Raw genomic sequence first — 20,652 nt, 5'->3', positions numbered from 1 at the left:
CATGTTAGCATCACAACCAAGAAATTGAGAGCAAGCCAGAGCATCACCAATTCAAAGTTATAAAGGTCAGCCTGGAGTGATAATAGGGCTGCAGTGCTGGCCACTCTGGAGCCTGAAGCAGGAGGATCACTGGAGCTCAGTGATAGCCAGGGACAGGGCTGGATCAGGGAAAGCGTGCAGGTGAAACACAGTTTTCAGGAGAAGAAACAGTAATAACAGCTATTTGAAAACGTTGGTGAGCTGTAGTTGGTGGCACACACCTCAAATAGCATGGCTGAAGAAGAAGGACTACATGTAGAAGCCAGCCTGGGCTGCATAGGCAGTTCCAGCCCAGCTGGAACCAGATAGCCAGACTCTATCTCCAAACATAGGGAGAGAGAGGAAAACACACACACAGAGGAATCCTTGAGTAAAAACAATGATTTTAAATAAAAAATAAATGTGGAGAAAGGCCATATATATAAATAATATTTTTATGGTGTTGCTGACATGTATTAAGAGAAAAGGGGGTTGTTCGTTAATACTGAAAATTGCATAAGAAGAAAGAATATCAGGTTACTTAAACTGGCTTTCCTGCCCTTTTTATAGAACAATATAAAGATGTACAGTAGATATACAACCCAATTAAGATCAGTGGGGCACCTTAGGAAAAATGTTTGGTATTCTGCTTTCTCCCTTAATTGAGCATCTTCTCAGCAAGTTCATACCACAACCTGTCTGAATAGGGGTATCATCTCTATATTTGTACTTTAGCAAACTGAGGGGTGGATTTTGAGGTTTCTTTGTTTCTTAATCATGAGGTTCTCTTTCAAATAACTTGAGTCTTAAGCTGTGTCCCCTTGTCAGGTTTTACTATTCATATGGCAAATTTGTTGGTGATGAAGCCATGGAAACTTTCTGAGACCCTTACTGTTCTATCATTTCCTCTTTAACAGTGTTTTCTTTTCTCCACTGCAAAACCAGGCTCGGCTTCCGTCGTGCTCATCTACCTATAGTGTATCTGAGGTATATTTTGCACGTGTCTTTTTACATGGTCAATAACATGCTCGCACTCACCCTTTTTTTTTTTTTTTTTTTTTTTGCCTTAATTTATTTTGCCTTGCACTTTGCCCTTGGCTGAAAGGGATGAGGGTATCAGAGGGGAAAAGTTACCAGTTTTAGGGGAAATTTCTATACTACGCTCTTATCAAAATAACTTGGCTTCCGGTACTCATGTATCACACTGAAATAGCTAACACATAAATAGCCAACTTGATTGTTAATTATTAATACCTTATTCCATAATAATTTCTCTGAACAATGTAATTTATTTTTAAGCTTATATTGTCTAAATTAAAAGATTCTACTTTGAACATAGATGTGTTTGTTACTGATACTGAAGATTTTAATTGAGTTAGTGAGGATCCCGTCTCATTATCCAGACACATAGGAAACCTTCCGGAAATGACTATTATAGGGGGAAAGTTTGAGAAAAATTTCATTTATGTATATTTAAAATGAAAGATTTGTTCCCTCTTTAAAATCTTTAAAAAAAAGAAAAATACTTAGCCAGGTGGTGGGTACCTTTAATCCCAGCATTCAGAGTTGGAGGCAGGTGGGTCTTTGAGTTCAAGGCCAGGCTCGGCTTCAATTCAAATGAGTTACAGGACAGCCAGAACTACACAGAAAACCCTGTCTTGAAAACAAAAAGAAAAATAGGATTACATAGTTTCTATGTTACTTGTGTTTTTCTTAAGGTTCTTATCATACAGAATTATATTATATTAATTATGAGAATCATGCTCTTTTAATAAATATATAATATAAAATAGACTTATATTCTTGTCTTCTTAGGGTTTCATTTCCCCTACCTGTTGTATTAAACAACAGCATACTGGATTTTCTAATTTCTGTAAAGTAAACTTCCAAAATATTATTGACATGCCTTAATTATATAATGGGCTAAGTCTGGATTCCAAAGTGGGAACAAGGTTGAGCAGATGTAAAGAAAAAAATATGTGACTCTAAAGAAAAGGACATTAATAGCATGTGAAATTTAAAGTATCAGTTTTTATAGCATATTTACACATATTTACTTTATATAGTTGCTATAACTATTTGCAGACCAGTATTGTCAATATAATTCTGATCACAAGAATATTATACATAATACCATTCCTTTAAAAAAATGGCACTATCTAAAAATAACAATTTGTTTGTACAGAAAAACAAATTAGCATCTTTAGATTTCAAATTTGAGAAAGTTTCAAAAAATATAATGTGACTAAATCCATATCCTAATAATGTTTAATTTATTGGGTCAATAAAGTATAGCCAGCCAGTTTAATTTTTATTCCTAACTTAGGACTGTCAATGACTTTTTTCTCTTATAACTGACTTTGTAGAGAGATCATTTTTGTCTGTTATTTGCAAACCTGGTTATATTAAAAACATACTGGAATACAACAAAGAGAATTTAGATAACTCATTAAGATCTCAGGACAAGTGCCATGAAAATAATGCAAAGCTTTGAAATTCCCAATAAGAAAGATTACAGAACAACTGAACTACAAGGCCATCTTTATTCTTCATTTGACTTTTCTTTGTCATTTTGGTGTTTTAATGAGCAAATAATGCTTGAAGCATAATGGTGACAGCTTTAGCATAAACATATTGTGGCCTTGTATTGTGCCACTATCATCATCATAAGTGAGGTTTCACCAAAAGCTGAGGGAGTTTTAATCAAGATCTTCAAGCTATATAAAATACTTTTTATAAGTAAACATTCATGCCAATATCTATGGAAGATTTAGGCCCACAAAGTTAGCTTAGAAATGATGTACTTATTAAGGATCTTGGTTATTTACTTCCATGAAGATGAAAAAAATTACTTTCCTCTTTGAAAAATCATTATGGAAAAGTAATTACTAAAAAACAAATTAACTATTTATGCTATCAACAAGGACTTTTTGAAAACATAGGTGTATATCATCCCATCATTACATGTTTCTATAGGCCCTTTTCTTAACACCACAGGCATATGATTCCCGGTATAACAAATATATAGCACATTTCTTTCTGCCACTTCATCTAGGCACTTCTCCATTTCTCATGAGAGGGTATAAGAAGGCTACCATTGGCATCATCTCCAATCACAGCCTACAACATCCATCAGGGTTTAACGTTCTCTGTGACAGCATATGTGCAGGAGGGCTCTCTGGTTTGAATGTAGAACTGGCTCTGGAGACTTGTGTATGCAGTGGTCTTTGCTCCATGACGTTCAGCTCTTACAGGAAATCAGACTCCATGTGGGTTTGTTTTTCTTTCATTGTGACATGTGGATTCTCCTTAACGGTCAAAGTGTGTTTCTCACTTGTCATTTGTGATAGGGTTTCTCTAGTCTTCTCTGCCATCCTTCTGTGGTCTCTCTAGGTTGTGTTTATATTCATTCCAATAATTTAAGAACAAATAGGGATCTAATATTCATGATAATCACCTACACAAAAAATACTTTCTATAATTGTTTTCTTTAATCTAACGTTGGTAGCTGTTTCATAAACCTTAATTAAACTTTTAAGGAATGCTCTCATGTATCAGTTTTTAAATGGAAGCCTCTTTTAGGACTACTGTAAACAGTAATGATTATTTTAGAGCAGAACTGTGTAAGTAGCCAGACTTTCCATCGCTCAATATTCCCCCACAATGAGATCATCTTCACTTTACCTCTATTTCTGAAGAAATAGTTTCTAACTCCTAATAAGGCACATTGGCTTTACCAGTTGTATATCACTATCTTGTATGCCATTCATAAGATTAAAATATTAAATGTTGCTCAAATGAACCTATCCCTGAGTTGTAAAGAACAAATTAATCCATAACCTCAGATGGCTGAAGCTGCTCTACAAATATGACTCCATGGCCCTTTTGTTTACATTAAATAAATAAAATATATCCCAGAAAGGAAGAACTCACTTCCAAATTTCTGATACTCAAAATTTTCAGCATTGTTTTTGTTGTTTTTACTTTTTTAAAGATTGCTTCAGAGCTGGAGAGATGGTTCAACAATTAAGAGTACTCTTTCAGAGGACACGAGTTTTATTCTAAGCACCCATATTGGACCATTTAGACCACCTGCACTTCCAGCTCCAAGAAATCTGGCACACTCTTCACACACACACACAAACACACACACACACACACACACACACACACACACACACACACACTCATAAAATAATAATTTTTTTTAAATATTGCTTCAGAATTTTCTTATTTTAAACAAGAGCCAAATAAGCACTATTTCCTGGTAGAAATGGTATTCATTATGATCTATTTAAGAAACAGTAATATACCAGATGTGGTAGTTCACACCTTTAATACCGGAATTCAGAAGTCAAAGGGAAGTGGATCTCTGTGAGTTCAAGGCCAACCTAGTCTGCATAATGAGTTCTGAGACAACCAGAGCTGCACAATAAGATGCTGTCTCAAAAAAAGAATATAATGAAGTTGTATCATAATAACACACAGTATCTAAAAATAAAATAAAGATAAACATTCAACTTATTATGCTTTTATAGTCCAATTGAACTCTTTAAAACCCTCTTTAATGTGCCAGATTTGTCCATAGCAAAGTTGATTTAGTTTGTTGGAAACTTTGAAGCTCGGTTATTTCTTTCTTGTTGAGTAGACAAAGACTGAAATTTAATGATATGCCTTTTTAATGTTTAAGAACTTTCAGCTACTTAAATCGTAACTTGACAGTTGTCCTTTGAATTCTAACACATGTCCCAGAAAACCAGTTATTGCAAAACAAATCTTGACTGAATAACGTTTAGAAGCTTTTGCAAACAAGTATCAGTTAAATTACATACAAATAGTAATTTTTTGTAGAAGGTGCAAAAGACCATTCTTTAAATACTATAGCATTTCCTGTAGAAAAATTTTAAAGAACCATTTTGTAAACACCACAAAATCAAAAACTGTCTCTAAAGTAAAGAGAACTGTAGCCATAAAGTAAAGATCATATACTGTAATTGGACAGCCCCAGATTTTTCTACTCTATAAAAATCTCACATGGAATATCTTTTTAATTGGGTCTGGTGAAATGACTCAGTATGTGAAAATATTTACTGTACAAACCTTATAACCTAAAAGTCATCCTCTTACTGACAACCATGCACGTGTGTATGCGCGCGCACGCGCGCGTACATGGGGGTATACACACACACACAACTACAATAAATAAGATATTTTTAGAAGAAAAATCTTATAATTGATTTTTATTTACCCATGTGTTTTAGTACAGTAGTCTATGGTATTCGGCTCTTTTAATTCTTAGGTGTATTATTTTTATGACATTTTTCCCCAGTAGTAATGAAACTGGAGATAGTATGATATGCTGTGAAGGAATCTGTTAATAGTATCTAACAATATCTTTTGAAAGTACTAGACATGATACTATAAAAGTTTTTTTGGTCTTGCCTCACTTTTAATTTTTTCCATCATTTTAATTCATATTCTTAAAACATACATAAAATGAGCAAAAGTACTTTGGCTTTAAACACTCACATTGGTTTATCAAATTGAATGAAGGAAATCTGTAATCATTCAACAACTTAAAAGTAACCAAAGGAATTAGCAATCAGCTGGATAAGTCAGTGTTTTCTTTCTCTTTTCTTACTCTGAACATAAATACTTTAAAGAGATGTTTAACTCCCTTTTGAATTTTTGGAAGTAAATTGATATTTATTAATTGTTTTCATCAAAATAAGAAAAGTATGTACATCAAATAACCAATAGACAAAGGTAAAGAGGAAGTGCCTTTTGCGGGGGAAATTTCAATTCATGGTGAGACAAGTAATATACTCAACATGTCATAAACACTAAAGAATATTTGAGAAATAAAGATGTGCATCAACAACTATATCAACTCTTCGGTGTTTCAGGGAGAATTTTAATTCATGTAAAATCTGCTATAGTACCTAAACCTAGTAAATGTTAAGTAAACACACATTTCTTTTTCTTCTCTAAAATAAATGGCCTAACCTAAGCCCTAATCATAATAGGTTTGAGTTATCAAAGCAAATCATTAGTTTCCCTAGGCATATCCCCTTTTTTCTCATGCCAGCTAATCTGGACCCTTCTATAACTACCCTCAGTTCTTTGACGAAAATATCTACAAAGCCTACCTGTTACCTTCCAAATAATTCTGGAGGAGATTCTATCTCTTCTTAGGAGCAAGGTTTTAAGGGCCTATAATTTAGTTAGGTAATATAAATTGATATTAGAGAAAGGGTCAGATGCAATTCACAGATCTTAGTAACCCTAGCAACTGGAAGGTTCTAAGAATGGTTGAAGCTGTCTTTAACCTATGAGGGAGAGTGATACTATCAGAGATAAGTGTCTCTGCTCCTCTTTTCAAACCCATACTTTGCCTAATTTATTTTTCTAATATTCTCTAGTACCAACTCTTCTCCATTTGAATAGGATATTGGACTATCCAATTTTAATACTGAATATTTTAGAAGAATCCTTCAGTCCTGGGCAAACCAGAACAGTCAGCTGTTTACTCCCTGTTAGTACTCCAATGAAGGTAAACCTTCTTATGTCTATGTTCCTTACTTCTTGGCTTTTTTGTATAATTTATAGTACTTGTCTGCCAGAAATGCCCTCCTCCACTTTATAGCTCAGGTTCATCTTCTTCCAGAAAGCCTCATCTAACAACTTCTGTTTGACAGCCACTCAAGGGAATTTCTCTTGTGCTTATAGTCTTGCCCTATATTACTTTTTCTTCTACAAATCGGGCTTTTTCTCTATTTTTTTTTCCTGTTGGTGATCATCTTGATCTGCTAGACTGTCTTCACATGTGTCCACTGTAGCAATATGTGGCACTACCCAATAATTCAGAGTAAAAACTTGAGAGTTATTTTTCTCCAATATGACTAATCAAAATCCAACAGATTTTGTCTCTTTCCCCGCCCCCTCACCCCCCCGGAACCTGTACCTCATTCTTTAGAACTACCTTCAATGACATATTTGGGTTTCTTGTCTGTATTGGTAGATTAGTCTCCCAAGTTAGCTCCCTTCCTATCTTTGTCTATTCTACAAAAAATCCATCTTCACCTTGTTGGCTATAGTTAACATGTTAAATGTTGATGTGACTATACCATTCCTCTATTTAAAATCGGCCAATAGTTTCCATGACCTCTAGAAATTGCCCTCTACCCACCTGATCAGCCTTTCCTTTTATCACTCCTGTTCATAGACTAAACTTACCTTCAACCATATCTAAAAATTTCCCAGTTGCTAGGGTCCCTAACATCTGTTGACCTACTTTGCATCCTTTAAAATGTGCTCATAGGAATATACTAAATTCTCCTATAGCTTTAAAAATGAATCATGGGCCAATAGCTTCATTTTGGACTTTTAGTATCCAAAACTAAGTATTTCTGTTACTCTAAGCAATACCCCTCCTGCTTCCCCCATCCCCTACCAAAAAAGCCTATTCAAACATTCCACCTCTCGGAAGCCTTTCCTGATGATGTTCCCTATTCTAGCCATTTTTTTACATATCCCTAGCTGATTATACTACTTTCATCATAGCACTTCTGTGTGCTCACTTCACTTTATTGTGTTCTGAGCTGCTAGAGATCAGGGCTGGCTCCTTTTCTGCTGCACCTGTTTCTAAATTTCAGATCATTTTAGGAAAAACAGGAGATGTGGTTTGAATGAATGTGACTTATTCCCTAACTTTATTTGTAATGCCATGCATTCCACTATCAAGTTATATAACTAGGTTAAGTAAAGGCATTGACTTAACTTATTTTGGGTTGTTCCCTTTCTTCATCCAGCATACAGTAAGACCTTAATAAACAGATTATGTCTGTATCATGAGTTTAAACAGTCCCAAATACCCTATTGCCTGTTAGTGTCAAATATCCCAAAGATTTACATTCATTTTTAATTCCCTATAGCATATGGTAATCTAGATGGCTAGCATGCCCATTGCGGGAGCAGGGGACGGACCTGAAATAATAGCATATGATTATTTGTATCTTTTCAACCATAATTCTTTTGGATGTTGTGGGAAGGGAATCTTAGAAATTGTAGAATTGGTCTTCCCACCCTTACACACACCAGCACTAGCTGGCAAGCAGTTTAGGTGAGAAGGAGATTTAGTTAAGATATGCATTTCTACTTGCTGTTTTTTAAGTTGTTCCATGCAATTATTAAAAGAATTGACATCAGAAATTTTTTACTCCTCAGTGGAATGGCCATCATTGTGTTCTATTTCTTTATAACCACAGGTCAGCATTTTGTCTTTCATTTCTCCTCTCTTACTAAACTCATTATGTTCTCTATCAGGAAATAATGCCAGTGCATGTTTGTACAACTTCTGTAAGTTCCAGAATTTTAAATATGCTGAGCAACTCATGGTCATATTTTCTTGATCTGTACCTATAGATTTACTGGCAGCATGGGCTTACTATTACTTCTAGTACAATTTTTTTAGAATCCACAAAAGTATCTTTTTGATTTGTAGTAACATATTTTTGTTTATTTATTTCATACAAGGTGTGCATTTGGGTACAATAAAATGTACAACCTAGATTTTAACTTCAGGAAGTAAAATTATTACTTTTTCCTAGTCACTTTTTTATTTTCACAGCATTTCCTTCTAACTTAGGTGTATTAGTTACTTTTCTCATTGCTATGATAAAATACCTGTCTACAATAACTTCAGGAAAGTAGGATTTCAGGGTTGACCATTTGAGGCAATACAGTATGTCGTAATAAAGAAGGTGTAACTGTAGAAACAATCTGCAGCTGTGTCAGCAACTTGCTAATGTCTGGGTTGATCACAAGCAGAAACTAGACCAAAAGAAGGGCCTTCTATATGTTTCAAGACCCTTTTCCCCAGTTAAGCCCGGTCTCTTAAAGGTTCCACGAACTTGCTAGCTGGGGACCAGGTGGCTGAATACTTTTCTCTTCCATAATTGAGAAGATACAGAAAAATATTAAGCAGGTCCGTTATTAACAGCATTTATTGTTTAAAGTCATCCCTTTTTTCTTTGGGAATTATCCTTATTGACTTTTTCTTCAGTGAGCTAAGGTCAAAATAACCTAAACTCACATGTATTTAAGATTTGAGCATGTGAGAGAGAGCGTATGTTTTTATTTCAGGGCTTTAAAACTTTGCATCTATTTTTTGTGTGGGTGTGAAGAAAACCTTTTAATTAGCTGCTTACCATATTATAAAAATGTTCATACTTTGGCAGTTATTAATTTTTCTCATAGTTTTGAAGTAAACTTGCTGAAAACTAATTCATCCTAGTTTTTAAAAGTGTTAATTGGGGCTAGAACAAGAGCTTAGCCAGTAAAATGCTTGCCTCACAAGCATAAGTACCTGAGTTTGTGTCCCTGGCCTGTGTGAAAGGCAGGCTCTGGTGTGGCATGTCTGTTGTTATCACAATGCAAGCAGAGACAGAGGCCTCCCTGAGGCTACTTTACCAGTCAGCCTAGCAGAAGCAGTGAGCTCCAGGTTCAGTGAGGAAGGATTGAGAAAGAGACCTGCTATCTACCTCCAGCCTTCAGGCACACATGCAGAGCTAAGTTTTCGTTTGGAGCTCAGTTTGCACCCTAACCTGGGCCTTGAAACCCCAGCCCTTACTAGCTCTGTTGTGTTGACTGCTCTGCGGCTACTGTTCTTATTATTTCACATGATGTAAAACAATATTCCTATTATCCCTGTAAAATTTTAATGACAGGACTTTTTTTATATGGTAAAAATTATAAGAGCTTGTGGCTGGAGACTTAAGAGTGTATACTACTTCTACCAGTCCACCTCCAGGGGATCTTGAACATCCAACCTCTGCCTGCTCTCGCATGCATATATCCTCACACAGATGTGTGACTTAGACATAATTTTTAAAAGTAAATCAATCTTTTTAAAAACTGAATAGTTTAATACTTCTCTGTATTAACTAATATTCGGATTTAATCAATTAACTATTCTTATCTATTTATAGTAAAGGCACAAAGTTAAAGTTACTTTTAGCTCAAAGGAATTCATTCAGATTTGTTGCCTGATAATTTGTCACACAATGAAGTGGGTTTTATATACAATAACTGGAATTTTTATATATAGTAAATAGAATCTGACTGGAAAATTAAATAGTAGTCTGGTGATACAGCTCAGTCAGTAGATTGTTTGCCTGTCATGCATAAAGCCTTGAGTACTTCAGTCCTAACACATAAACAAGGTGTGGTGGTGAGGTACCTGTGCTTCATGAAATGGTAGGGGAAGATCAGAAGTATAAGATCGTTCTTGTCTAGATAGCAAATTGGACGCCAGTCTGGGCTACAGGGTGCTCTCGCACTTTCTCTCTCTCTCTTTCTCTCTCCCTCTCCTGCTCTCTCACTCTCTCGCTCTAACTCTCTCTTCTGTCTCTGTCCCCACTTCCCTCTCTTTCTTCCTCTCCCTTGCCCTCGGTTTATTTGAAAGACCAGTGTTATGAACGTCTTTCTCAACTTGACCTGACATAGCATTGTCAGTACTTGTACCGTCCCTTGCTTCTTTTTTCCAATCGTTGTAAAGTAAGTGAAGTAAGAATATATGAGCATCTATTTACAACCCATGGCTTTCTTTTCATTCTGCCATTTAGCTATCTTAACTGTTTGGTTTTTCTCTGTTATCTTTTTCCCGAAAATTACTCTCAGGTATAGTGTTTAGGTTATTTATTTATACATACTTCTTCCAAACAGTAACTAATATGAATAGTACTATTTATTATCATTATTATATTGCTTTGAATACCATTATATGTGAGACTTTATGGGGAGTCACTATAAATAGGGCAAGACTCATGAAGTTTCTCTTGAAGATGACTTTTAAAATGGTACCAGATTCTAAGCTGCTTTTCAACAGTTTGTATAATCCTTGATGAAGAGGGCAGTTATGATTAAAGTATATTATATTAAAGGAGAAAACTCTTGTTTTTAAGCTTTCATGCAATATTTTTATTGATTCTTTGATAATTTCTTACAATATTTTGATCATATTTGCTCTTCCCAGATTCACCTCACACCACACCACCTACAACCAACTAAATGTCCTCTTTTTTCTCTTTAATTTTCATTGTTACATGTATACATACATATATATTTATGTATATAAAAATAACATGCTGAGTACATTTAGTGTTGCTTATATGTGTATGTTTTAAGACTGACCCCTTGGTATTGGATAATCAATAAAGGGACACATCCCATGGAAGGTTGATTCTCCCTTTCTCAGCAATCATTAATTGCCTGTAGCTCAAGATCTATGGGTGCAGCCTTGTAAGAGTTTTCCCCATCCACAATTGCTTGTCAACTGGTATTGTCATTGAAACATTATTTTGTATAAATAATATATACTGTTTTCATTTTCTTAAGTTTATATAACTCTTAGAAAGTTGAAATGTACCATAGTTTACCTGAATCTAGGGTTAAATGGACATATGGATTGATGCAGGAACCTGTCTGCTATTTGAAACACTATTTTGGGGGGAAATGTGTTTTAACTTCTAGTATAATCGAGCCTGCTCACGGTTTAAATGGTTATAGGATGGATAGTTTTGTTCTCTGGCAGCTCTCTTCCTTATAATATTCATTGTGGTGGAAGGTAAAGAGAGAAGGAAGCAAAACATGAAATGAGAATTTCTACCATCGTAACACAAACTAATTTTTGTTAGATGAAATACCAGCTGGATTGAGTTTATGCCTACAGTTAATTAACTCTATAGTGTGGCATTTTCTAATTGGTGGTATAGTGGTGAGCATAGCTGCCCTCTATAATACTTCTTGATGTTTCTTCATAGTACATACTTATTTTTCTGAATCCTTTTGTATTCTTTTATCAAGTGCTACTTATTAAATACTTAGTATCTTGTTTAAGCCTTGGAGACAGTTGAGAAAAGTAAAACAAATACATGACCAACTTAAAGGAGTACTGATTTGCCAGCCCTGTGATCATGTGGTCGAACATATCCTCCATCACTGCCTTTGTCTTTGCCCCATTTATTCATCTCTGCAATTGAAATGAACTGACTTGTAAGTTATGCTGATGTGTTGTTCTCATGAAATTACTGAAGTAGAAGGGATTCATGCAAAAGCCAGTTTATTATTCAAATGGTGAGCAGGATTTTTAATATTGTTAAAACATGATGATACACTTTCAAAAGAGTTGGATCATGATTTTCATCTGAGCAGACTTTACTTCCTACAAAAAAAAAATTCATCAGATGGCCAGATGTAGATTAAAATATGGTGGTAAAGGAAATTCTTCCCTTGACCCAAGAAATTCTTTAAGTGGCCTTAAACAAACTGAAAACAGAAAGATTAACCGGAGAAAGGGCATATAAATTTATTAACATGCACAGGAGCATACAAGTATGGAAGACAGCCAATGTCTGAAATGTACCCATTTTTCATATGGGGTGACAGAGAAGGATACTACAGATAATTTTAGACAATAGCAAATAATTTAGGAAAGTGGAATGTCTTCACTAGCACCTAAGTAACAAGTCTTTGACAAGGTTCTCTGGGCCCTTAGGGAAAGTAGCAACAATTTGGAAAGGTGAGACTAGGAACTGCACACTAATAATAAAGGTTGTTTTATACAGAGTATCTGTGATGTTACTCTTCAGTGGTATACTTGGTATAAGTAGCTGGAGAACTTTTAATCTTCCTTTGTATGAGTTATTTCTCTCCAGAGTTACTGAGGTTTTGGGGGGGAGGCAGTCCAAAATGTTTACATGTTTTGGAAAACCACTTTTCAGTCTGCTATGGAATTGCAGAGTCAAAGCTCTGCTCCACACTCAGGATGGCAAATGAGATGATTAGAAAAACCTTGATTCTAAGGCAGCATCTAAAGTATTCCAATTTCATTTAATTATGAGCACTTAGCATGTCAAAGTGTCAAAGTTTGGTATATTATTTATTTAAGCTCTAACCAAAAAAAAAAAAAGTTTGGAGCTTAAAAGTCTAATTGATTTTGATGGCATAAATGAATGTTAAATTTTAAATTGATTGTGACTTTTTCTTGGTTTCTGCTTTGAATTGTGCTATGGCTACTGATAAATCAGAAGTATTTGTTAATTATATTTCCTACAATGTAGATATTGTCCATTAAATATATAGAGAATGTTAGGAAAATTAAATATGGAGCCAGGTGTGGTGGCGCACACCTTTAGTCCTAGCACTTGGAGGCAGAAGCAGGTGGATCTCTGAGTTCGAGACCAGCCTGGTCTACAGAGTGAGTTCCAGGACACTCAGGGCTACACAGAGAAACCCTGTCTTAAAAAAAAAAAAAAATCAAATACAGAATGCCACTTAAGAATTTTGTAAATTATTGTCATTTTAAAAACCATAATCTAAAATTTAAAGCTATTTTAAGTTAGAATTAAAAACATTAAAACTCAGTGGTGGTGAGATGGCTCAGTAGTTAACAGTGCTTGCTGCTGCTCTTTCAGAGGACCTGAGTTTGGTTCCCAGCACCTGTATTAAGCAACCTCCAAACACCAGTAACTTCAGCTCCAAGGGATCCAATGCCTCTGACAACTAGGCACCTGCACTAGACATGCACATACTCTCACACAGATATACATAATTAAAAATAAAATAAATATATACGCTTTAATGTCTTAAAAAAATTCACCATTTGTGGATCTTGTGTTGACAAAATAGTTATGAGGAATGTATTTTAAAATTCATCAAAATGCCCCAAAAAGCATTTGCTAATTACAGATTTTCCTGGAGAATATTAAAGTTTTCAGCCTACTATATAACTCTTAAAATTTCACAATACTTCTTTAGGGCACATATTTCTATTTAGTATAGTACAGTAACTGTATAGTGTAGTATCTAGATAGTATAGGCACAAGTTTCCTGTCCAGACTGCCTGGTCCCAAATAACCACTCTGAGGCTTATATTAATTGTAAATGCTCAGCCAATAGCTTAGGCTTGTTACTACCTAACTCTTACATTTAAATTAACACATTTTTCTTATCTATGCTTTACCACATGGCTCATGGCTTGTTACCTCATTTTCTGTACCTCCTGCTTCCTTGGCAGCTGGCTGGCATCTCTCCTGACTTCACCCTTCCACATCCCCTCATTCTCATTTTGGCTCTCCCATCCGACTTTATCCTGTTTAGCTATTGGCCAGTCAGCTTGTTTATTAAACCAAACATAGCAACATATATTCACACAGAGTACAGAAGGATTATTCCACAGCAAGATAGTATCTATTTTTCTAAAGTTCTTAATAAGGCTTATTTAATTAATTTTCCAAATATAGACAACTTTGAAAAGAGATAAAGGCTAAGTATGCTATTACTCTTTTAAACAAAACTTATTGAAAATGCAACTCTTTACCCTTTATAATCTTTCTTCAATTTTGCTTAATTACTATTTAATTAATTTAAGTTTTATAAGAGACCCTAAAAGAAAGGGGAGGGGAGTCGTCATAGGTTAGAATTATTCACATATACATAGGAAATACAGTTTTTGAAAATGAATTTTGTCTTTTTGTAAAGTCCATACATTTGAATCTAAGTACATATTTTGAGTTCTTTGGGGTCCATTTTAACCACACTGAATCTTTCCTTAGCCACTTTTGTTAACCTAACAAATGCTTACTGTCTTTTACAACTGTGCCTTTCACTTCTGTGGATTAATCTTAAATACTATAGTCTTAATATTCCTAAGTATACTATACCTGTTATTGAAGATTTGCTCTTATCTATTTGAGGAAAGATTTTCAATTTTTATTTTCACTTTAATAATGAATAATAGAAAGATGAGAGGTTTTTCTACTTAGTAATCTATCATTAGAAACAAACTATGGGAGAAATAAGCATAAAAGTATATGATGTCTGAAGCATTAACTTTTAAAAAATATAACATAGTTACGTGTATGTGATGCCAGAGTAATTCATGGATGTGCTTTTTTCATTGTACTGACTTCTCAGCCTAGCTAATTTGATAAACCAGACTGTCATTACTTTCTAATGGCATATAAGTAACTATGAATTGGTCAATACATTCTTTGAAGAATCATTTACGAATCTATCTTTTAAACTGCAGTAACAATAATTAGAGAAAGCAAAAAGTTATTTAGCATAGCAAGAGTTATATGAAATTAGTATAATGAATAAAAAGTTGGATTTGAATTATAGTTGATACACATACACACATATAATTTGGAGGAGAGAGAAAATACTATGTATGCTGGCATCAGGTGTTTTGCATTTCAAGGGGAAAAGAATGAAAAAGGAGGGAAAGGAAAAGTGTTGTAAAGAGAAAAAAGAAGGATATAGGATGGAAATATTGAAGGAAGGAAACTAGCTGTAGCTTTTGCTCCCTTTACTGCTTCAGTACTTGAGTAGTTCTCTTGTTCTAACTCCCATTACACAGTTTAAAAGCAGAAGCAATAACCTCTGGAGCAGGGGTGCATTTTAAAAGACCTTAAGGGCATTCAGAGACTGACACTCCATGAAACACTGAATGGAATCCAGAGTCATAGTAACTTTTTTAGCAATAGTTTTCAATAATATTAATAATTTTCTTCATTCTATCTCTTAGTCTCCCTCAGGATAAGAAAAGAAAGGACTATTTTTGATATTTTCCATGCTGTTCTGCATTTAGTATTGCCTAGGGTCATACAAAGTCAGCTTGCTAGTATTTTTTCTCTCTTGGACAACTTAACAACAGTTAAGTCCATTTTTTTTTTTTTGAGCTGTCATGTTTAAGGATTCTTGCTGAGAAGTATACATGACTAAAGTATGGCTCTTGGAAGACACGTCTGTGTACACATGAACTGAAAGAAAAGAACACTATTGTAATCCAGCCCCTTTAACTCTGTATTGAACTGCAGATTATGAGTTTCTACAGTGTTGAGAAAAAAGGAAATTTTGAAATAAAAGCAGTACAAATAATCTAAAGTTAGTTGCTGCCAAGTTTGCCCCTGGTACTACTTCTTTGTGAGAATAGCCATTCCCTCAAATAATGTATTTGTGTTGAAGAGTAGGAAAGAGAAAAGAAGATGATAGTGAGACCTACAGTAGTTCTTTAAGGAAATGTTGGGTCAATTATCATTGTCCACTGTCTGACATATTTGGTGGAAGTTATTTGAATCAAATTAAGGCTGATTTTAGTTGCATTACTATAATATTTCACAGCAAAATCATCCAACTTAAAATACATCAAACATATGTCTCTGTACCCATGATAGTTCCAAGGTAGTTAATAAACCTCATAATTGCCCTCCATATTGTAAACATTTATTGGAGTTTTGTTTTTATGGTCAAATGATTAGCATCCTTTAGAGCTCTAGTGAGCATTCCTCTTACCTCATATATGCATTTTTTACTAGAAAATAAACCAAAGTTCTTTTTTTCCAGGTAGAGAAGGAAAAACAATCTTACCTTTTAATTTGCCCTTTCACATTAATTTTATTTTTAAAAATATGGAAAACAAGGAAATAATTTGGAATTGGAGGGCTAATTTTTACATTTCTGAATCATTTTTCTAGACTGTGAATTACCAAGCTTTTCTTAATTTTTACCAAAAATATTTTAAAGAAAAATCAAGGTAAGTACAGTAATTGAGCCATATAACTCTCAGCTTCCCCAGTGTTTGATGAAGCAAACAAAATACATTGAAGAGTAGAAGCTTACAGTTATTTCTATATCCTTGATTATTTTAAGTTTTCCAAAACCTCACCAATCTTTCAATTTAAATCTATGTTTCAAAAGTTCAAGATACATGGACAGACTAAGATAATCTGAGATTATTTATTCAGTTATTGCTACCACTGAACAGGGATCTTTATAGCTATGAGCTAAATACATGGCATTGTGTTTGTTTGTAGAATAAAGACTATATAAAGATGTTTAGATTGTACCAAATTTTGTTAGAAAAATATAAGCTAAAAGGTTTTTCGGTAGTGGTAGTCTATTTAAATGCCCTTTCATTGGCCCTTTACCTTTTCTGTTCCCATTTTAATGAAATATTTCAAATACATAGTAAGAACAGATAATGACAAACAACCCATATGCTAATCATCCAGATTTCTTCAATACTAGGGTAGAACTCATAGCCTTTTGGATGCTAGGCTCTATAACTGAGCTTAACATCTGCCCTTATATTCTTTTTATTGGAAATTTCTTCTTCGATCTTTCTGAAATACCAAATATTTTCCAAAAGACATGGTTAATCTCATGTTGCTGAAACGTTTAAGTCTTATCACCCGTGCTTCTTCCTGTTACCAATCTTTGGCCTTTCTGACCAATTACAAGTCTTACTTGGCTTGGAAGGAGTTGTAAACAGTTCTAGGCCAGAATGAATTGAGAAGTATAATTCTAGTGCCTCAACTTTGTTAGTTGGTATACTATATTATAGTTATTACCATCATTATCCCAGTTATTACCATCAAAGCAATAAATATTTATCCTTTACTAAATGTCAGGTATACTACCAACTGTTCTGCCTCAATTTGTTTAGCTCTCAAAATAATCTTCATGAGATGGTAATTCAAGACACTGCTTGATCCTTACGTGACACTAGCAGTTCCCTCTGCCTTGTTAGTTCTTCCCCTAGATGTTCATCTGACTGCATCTCTGAAGTGATGCTTACTCAGAAGTCATCCTTGTCCACTGTCTTAGTGTTCTATTGCTGTGAAGAGACACCATGACCACAATGTCTTATAAAGAAAACCATTTAATTGGGGTGGCTTACAGTTTCAAAGGTTTAGTCCATTATCATCATGCGGAGAAGCATGGTGGCACACAAACAGACATGGTGCTGGAGAAGTAGCTGAGAGTTCTACATTCACGCTGGCAGGTAGCAGGAAGAGAGAGAGAGACTCTGGGGGCTTAGCTTGGGATTCTGAAACTCCAAAGCTCACCCCCAGTGGCACACTTCCTCCAACAAGGCCACACCTACTCCAAAAAGGCCATACCCTAATAGTGCCACTCCCTGGTGACCAAGCATTCAAATATATAAGCCTGTATCGTCTAAAGTGCTCTTATCTCCCTTCTTTTAGTAGAATGTAAGTTCCAACATAGCAAGGTCTTTGTGGGTCTTAGTCATGTTTTACTCCCTACCAAAAAATATTGTTGAATAAATGAATAATGTATTATCCATGTGAACTAATGCTTTAAAAGTTATTACATAGATCTTTGGCTGATCAGATAAGCATATTTCTTTGGACCTATGGTGTACACTAATTTGAAATTTGAAATTCATTCACATCTAAAGTAATCTAATCTTGCTTATCCTGAGAATGAGTTATAAATGTGAACTCTTCACAAGCATGAGAGGAGAACCAGCAGTGTAGATGAAATAATTGCCAATTTTGCAAGATAATGAATGGAAGTGTACTGAACCAGCTCAAACTACATACAAACCTATATTTAACAATACTGTAGACAAAGGAATGTCCCTTTTCTTACTTGTGATCATTTAGTTTTCCTTTTCTAACATACGGTGTCTAAAGTGAAGCTTCACTCAAAAGTGTAATGTCTGGATTATGCCAAACATTTGTATTTCCCATAGGAAATATTATTTTCATTCTTACTTTCCCTTGGCTGAATCTTATTAAGCTGAGGTTAATTATTCAAAGTGAGTTTTCAGAGGACTTGAATACAAAAGAAAACTACAAAAGGAATGATGAGGGTGGGAGAAATAGTCTTCCTATTTCTTTGGTGGGAAGAGCTCACCAATTTGTTCTCCAATACCAAATGGTCGACCCTTGAAAATATACGTACAAGTTACACTGTACAGACTAAGCAGGTTGTAATTGTGGATTTAGGAGTGTGTTTAGTATGTATACATATTTGCTTACATACATGTATTTAACAACACTTAATAAAAGAAGCAGTCATGAGGGAATGTATTTAACAACACTTAATAAAAGAAGCAGTCATGAGGGAAAAGAGCAAGGACAGGTATCTGGAAGAATTTGGAGGGAGGAAAAGGAAGAGGGACATGATGTCATTATATTCTCAAAAATAAAAGAAGTAATTTAAAAAATAAAAAAATAAGTGTGTTGTGGTTTGAGGGGACTGACCGCTTAGCGTGCACAAGTTCCAAAGTTCAATCCCCAGCATCACATACATACCAATAGTGTTATATAGTAAGTCTTTAAAATTTTATTTTAAATTAAAATTTTAATGTATTTTTATAAATTCATTCCATTTGCAAACATTAGAAACCATTTTAATATTACCAAAAAGTAAAAATGCATCCATTTAAAGCAACTAGAAAAGGAACTGCATGCAGTCTTAGAAAACAAAGGTATACAGGAAGAGACATTCTCCAACTAGAATTCAGTAATAAATATAAATGTTCCCAAGCCTTAAAAATATCAGATAAAATTATGACAGAGTTCAAAAGCAGACAACAAGAATACTGGCTGTCCTATCTAGAGCACCATCTGTGGTACTTCTCCTTTCCTTTTCTCAACTATTACACAACACTAAGTTTTGGTAGACAAGGAGTACAAAAAATCCTAACTTACAGAAATGGAAATTGTGTCCACATGTAAATTTTGCTTTATTATTGATCTGTCTGTAAATTTAGTACTAACATTCCTCGTGGTGCCTCTCTATGTGTGCACCATTGTGCAATTACATGCATATGTATGTGTAATTCTCTTTCGAACCAGTTTGAAAATCTTACTGGTTCTCACATTAATACTTTAGATAAAATCTTAGATACATGTTCATTTTATGTTTATGAGTCATGATTTACCCTTTTTTGAAAAATTAACTTTAGACACAGTTTTCTCCGTACAGTAGAGGTGCAGTTTGAACAACAGTTGGTTTCTCCATTTGATTCTGTTTGAGTTAGCCCAGACACCCTAGCTTGTGCATTTGGAGAAACTGAAAATGACGTGTTATAATGTAAATCGGACTTTTTATAATAACACCATGCTATTGGTTACTTTTCACTCTGTATGGTCTCAGACGTTTTGATTAACAGTGCAGAGTGAACCACCCTCACTGTGCTACAAGACTTCAGAAAGCGTGGCTCTTGTCTAGTTGACAAAGGAAGCACCTGCATATTTTCTAGATCATCGCTGCTTTACAAATATGGTGTAGACATTGTTTTGTATTTTGTACATTTTCCATGTGCCTGTTAAGTGCTAGTCAAGCATTTTGAGAAATAAAAGCTACATTTTTTTCTAATACTGAAATCTAGCAGCCATTGGTTTAGAAAGGTAAGCAATTTAGCTATGTGCTTTCATGGTATATCACTTAATTTTGCAAACAAATAAGTAATACTTAAAAATGAAAACTAAGTATATCAAATCTAAACAGAAACTGAGTATCTATAAATTCATATTTAATGAAGACATGTATATCTTTCTTCCAGAGATGCCAGAAAATGAATCATGATTTTATGTTCAATTATTGAGATTTTTTTACCTTACTGATTATGTCTCTTTAAAATCCATTTTTTAAAATTAGTAATTCTTAATACTTCTTTCTCAAAACTTGCTTTAATTAACCTTACTTGATCTTTCAAGAGCTGTCAAAATACCAAAAGAATTAATCTACATTTTTTTATTATCCACTCAGAATAGCATCCGAACAGTAGTTAACAACAAAATGATGCCCAACACT

General features: G+C 34.4%; 1 protein-coding gene across 20 annotated transcripts in view; it reads left to right on the top strand.

The window, feature by feature from the left end:
* Positions 1 to 20,652, top strand: part of Gphn (gephyrin) — a 416,329-nt gene that overhangs the window by 260,778 nt on the left and 134,899 nt on the right. For 10 of the 20 annotated variants that reach the window (XM_052739502.1, XM_052739504.1, XM_052739505.1 and 7 more), the window contains one exon: positions 964 to 1,005. The exons of the other annotated variants lie outside the window; for them this stretch is intronic. In XM_052739502.1, the coding sequence (XP_052595462.1) occupies positions 964 to 1,005 (42 nt within the window). The remainder of the gene's footprint in view (positions 1 to 963; positions 1,006 to 20,652) is intronic. 20 annotated transcript variants of the gene reach the window in all.

This window comes from Peromyscus californicus, unplaced genomic scaffold, assembly GCF_007827085.1.
Source record: "Peromyscus californicus insignis strain IS unplaced genomic scaffold, ASM782708v3 Scaffold_15__1_contigs__length_86483966, whole genome shotgun sequence".
Classification (NCBI taxonomy): Eukaryota; Metazoa; Chordata; class Mammalia; order Rodentia; family Cricetidae; genus Peromyscus; species Peromyscus californicus.
The sequence above is the reverse complement of the archived record's forward strand: the minus strand, read 5'-3'. Positions and strand labels throughout refer to the sequence as shown.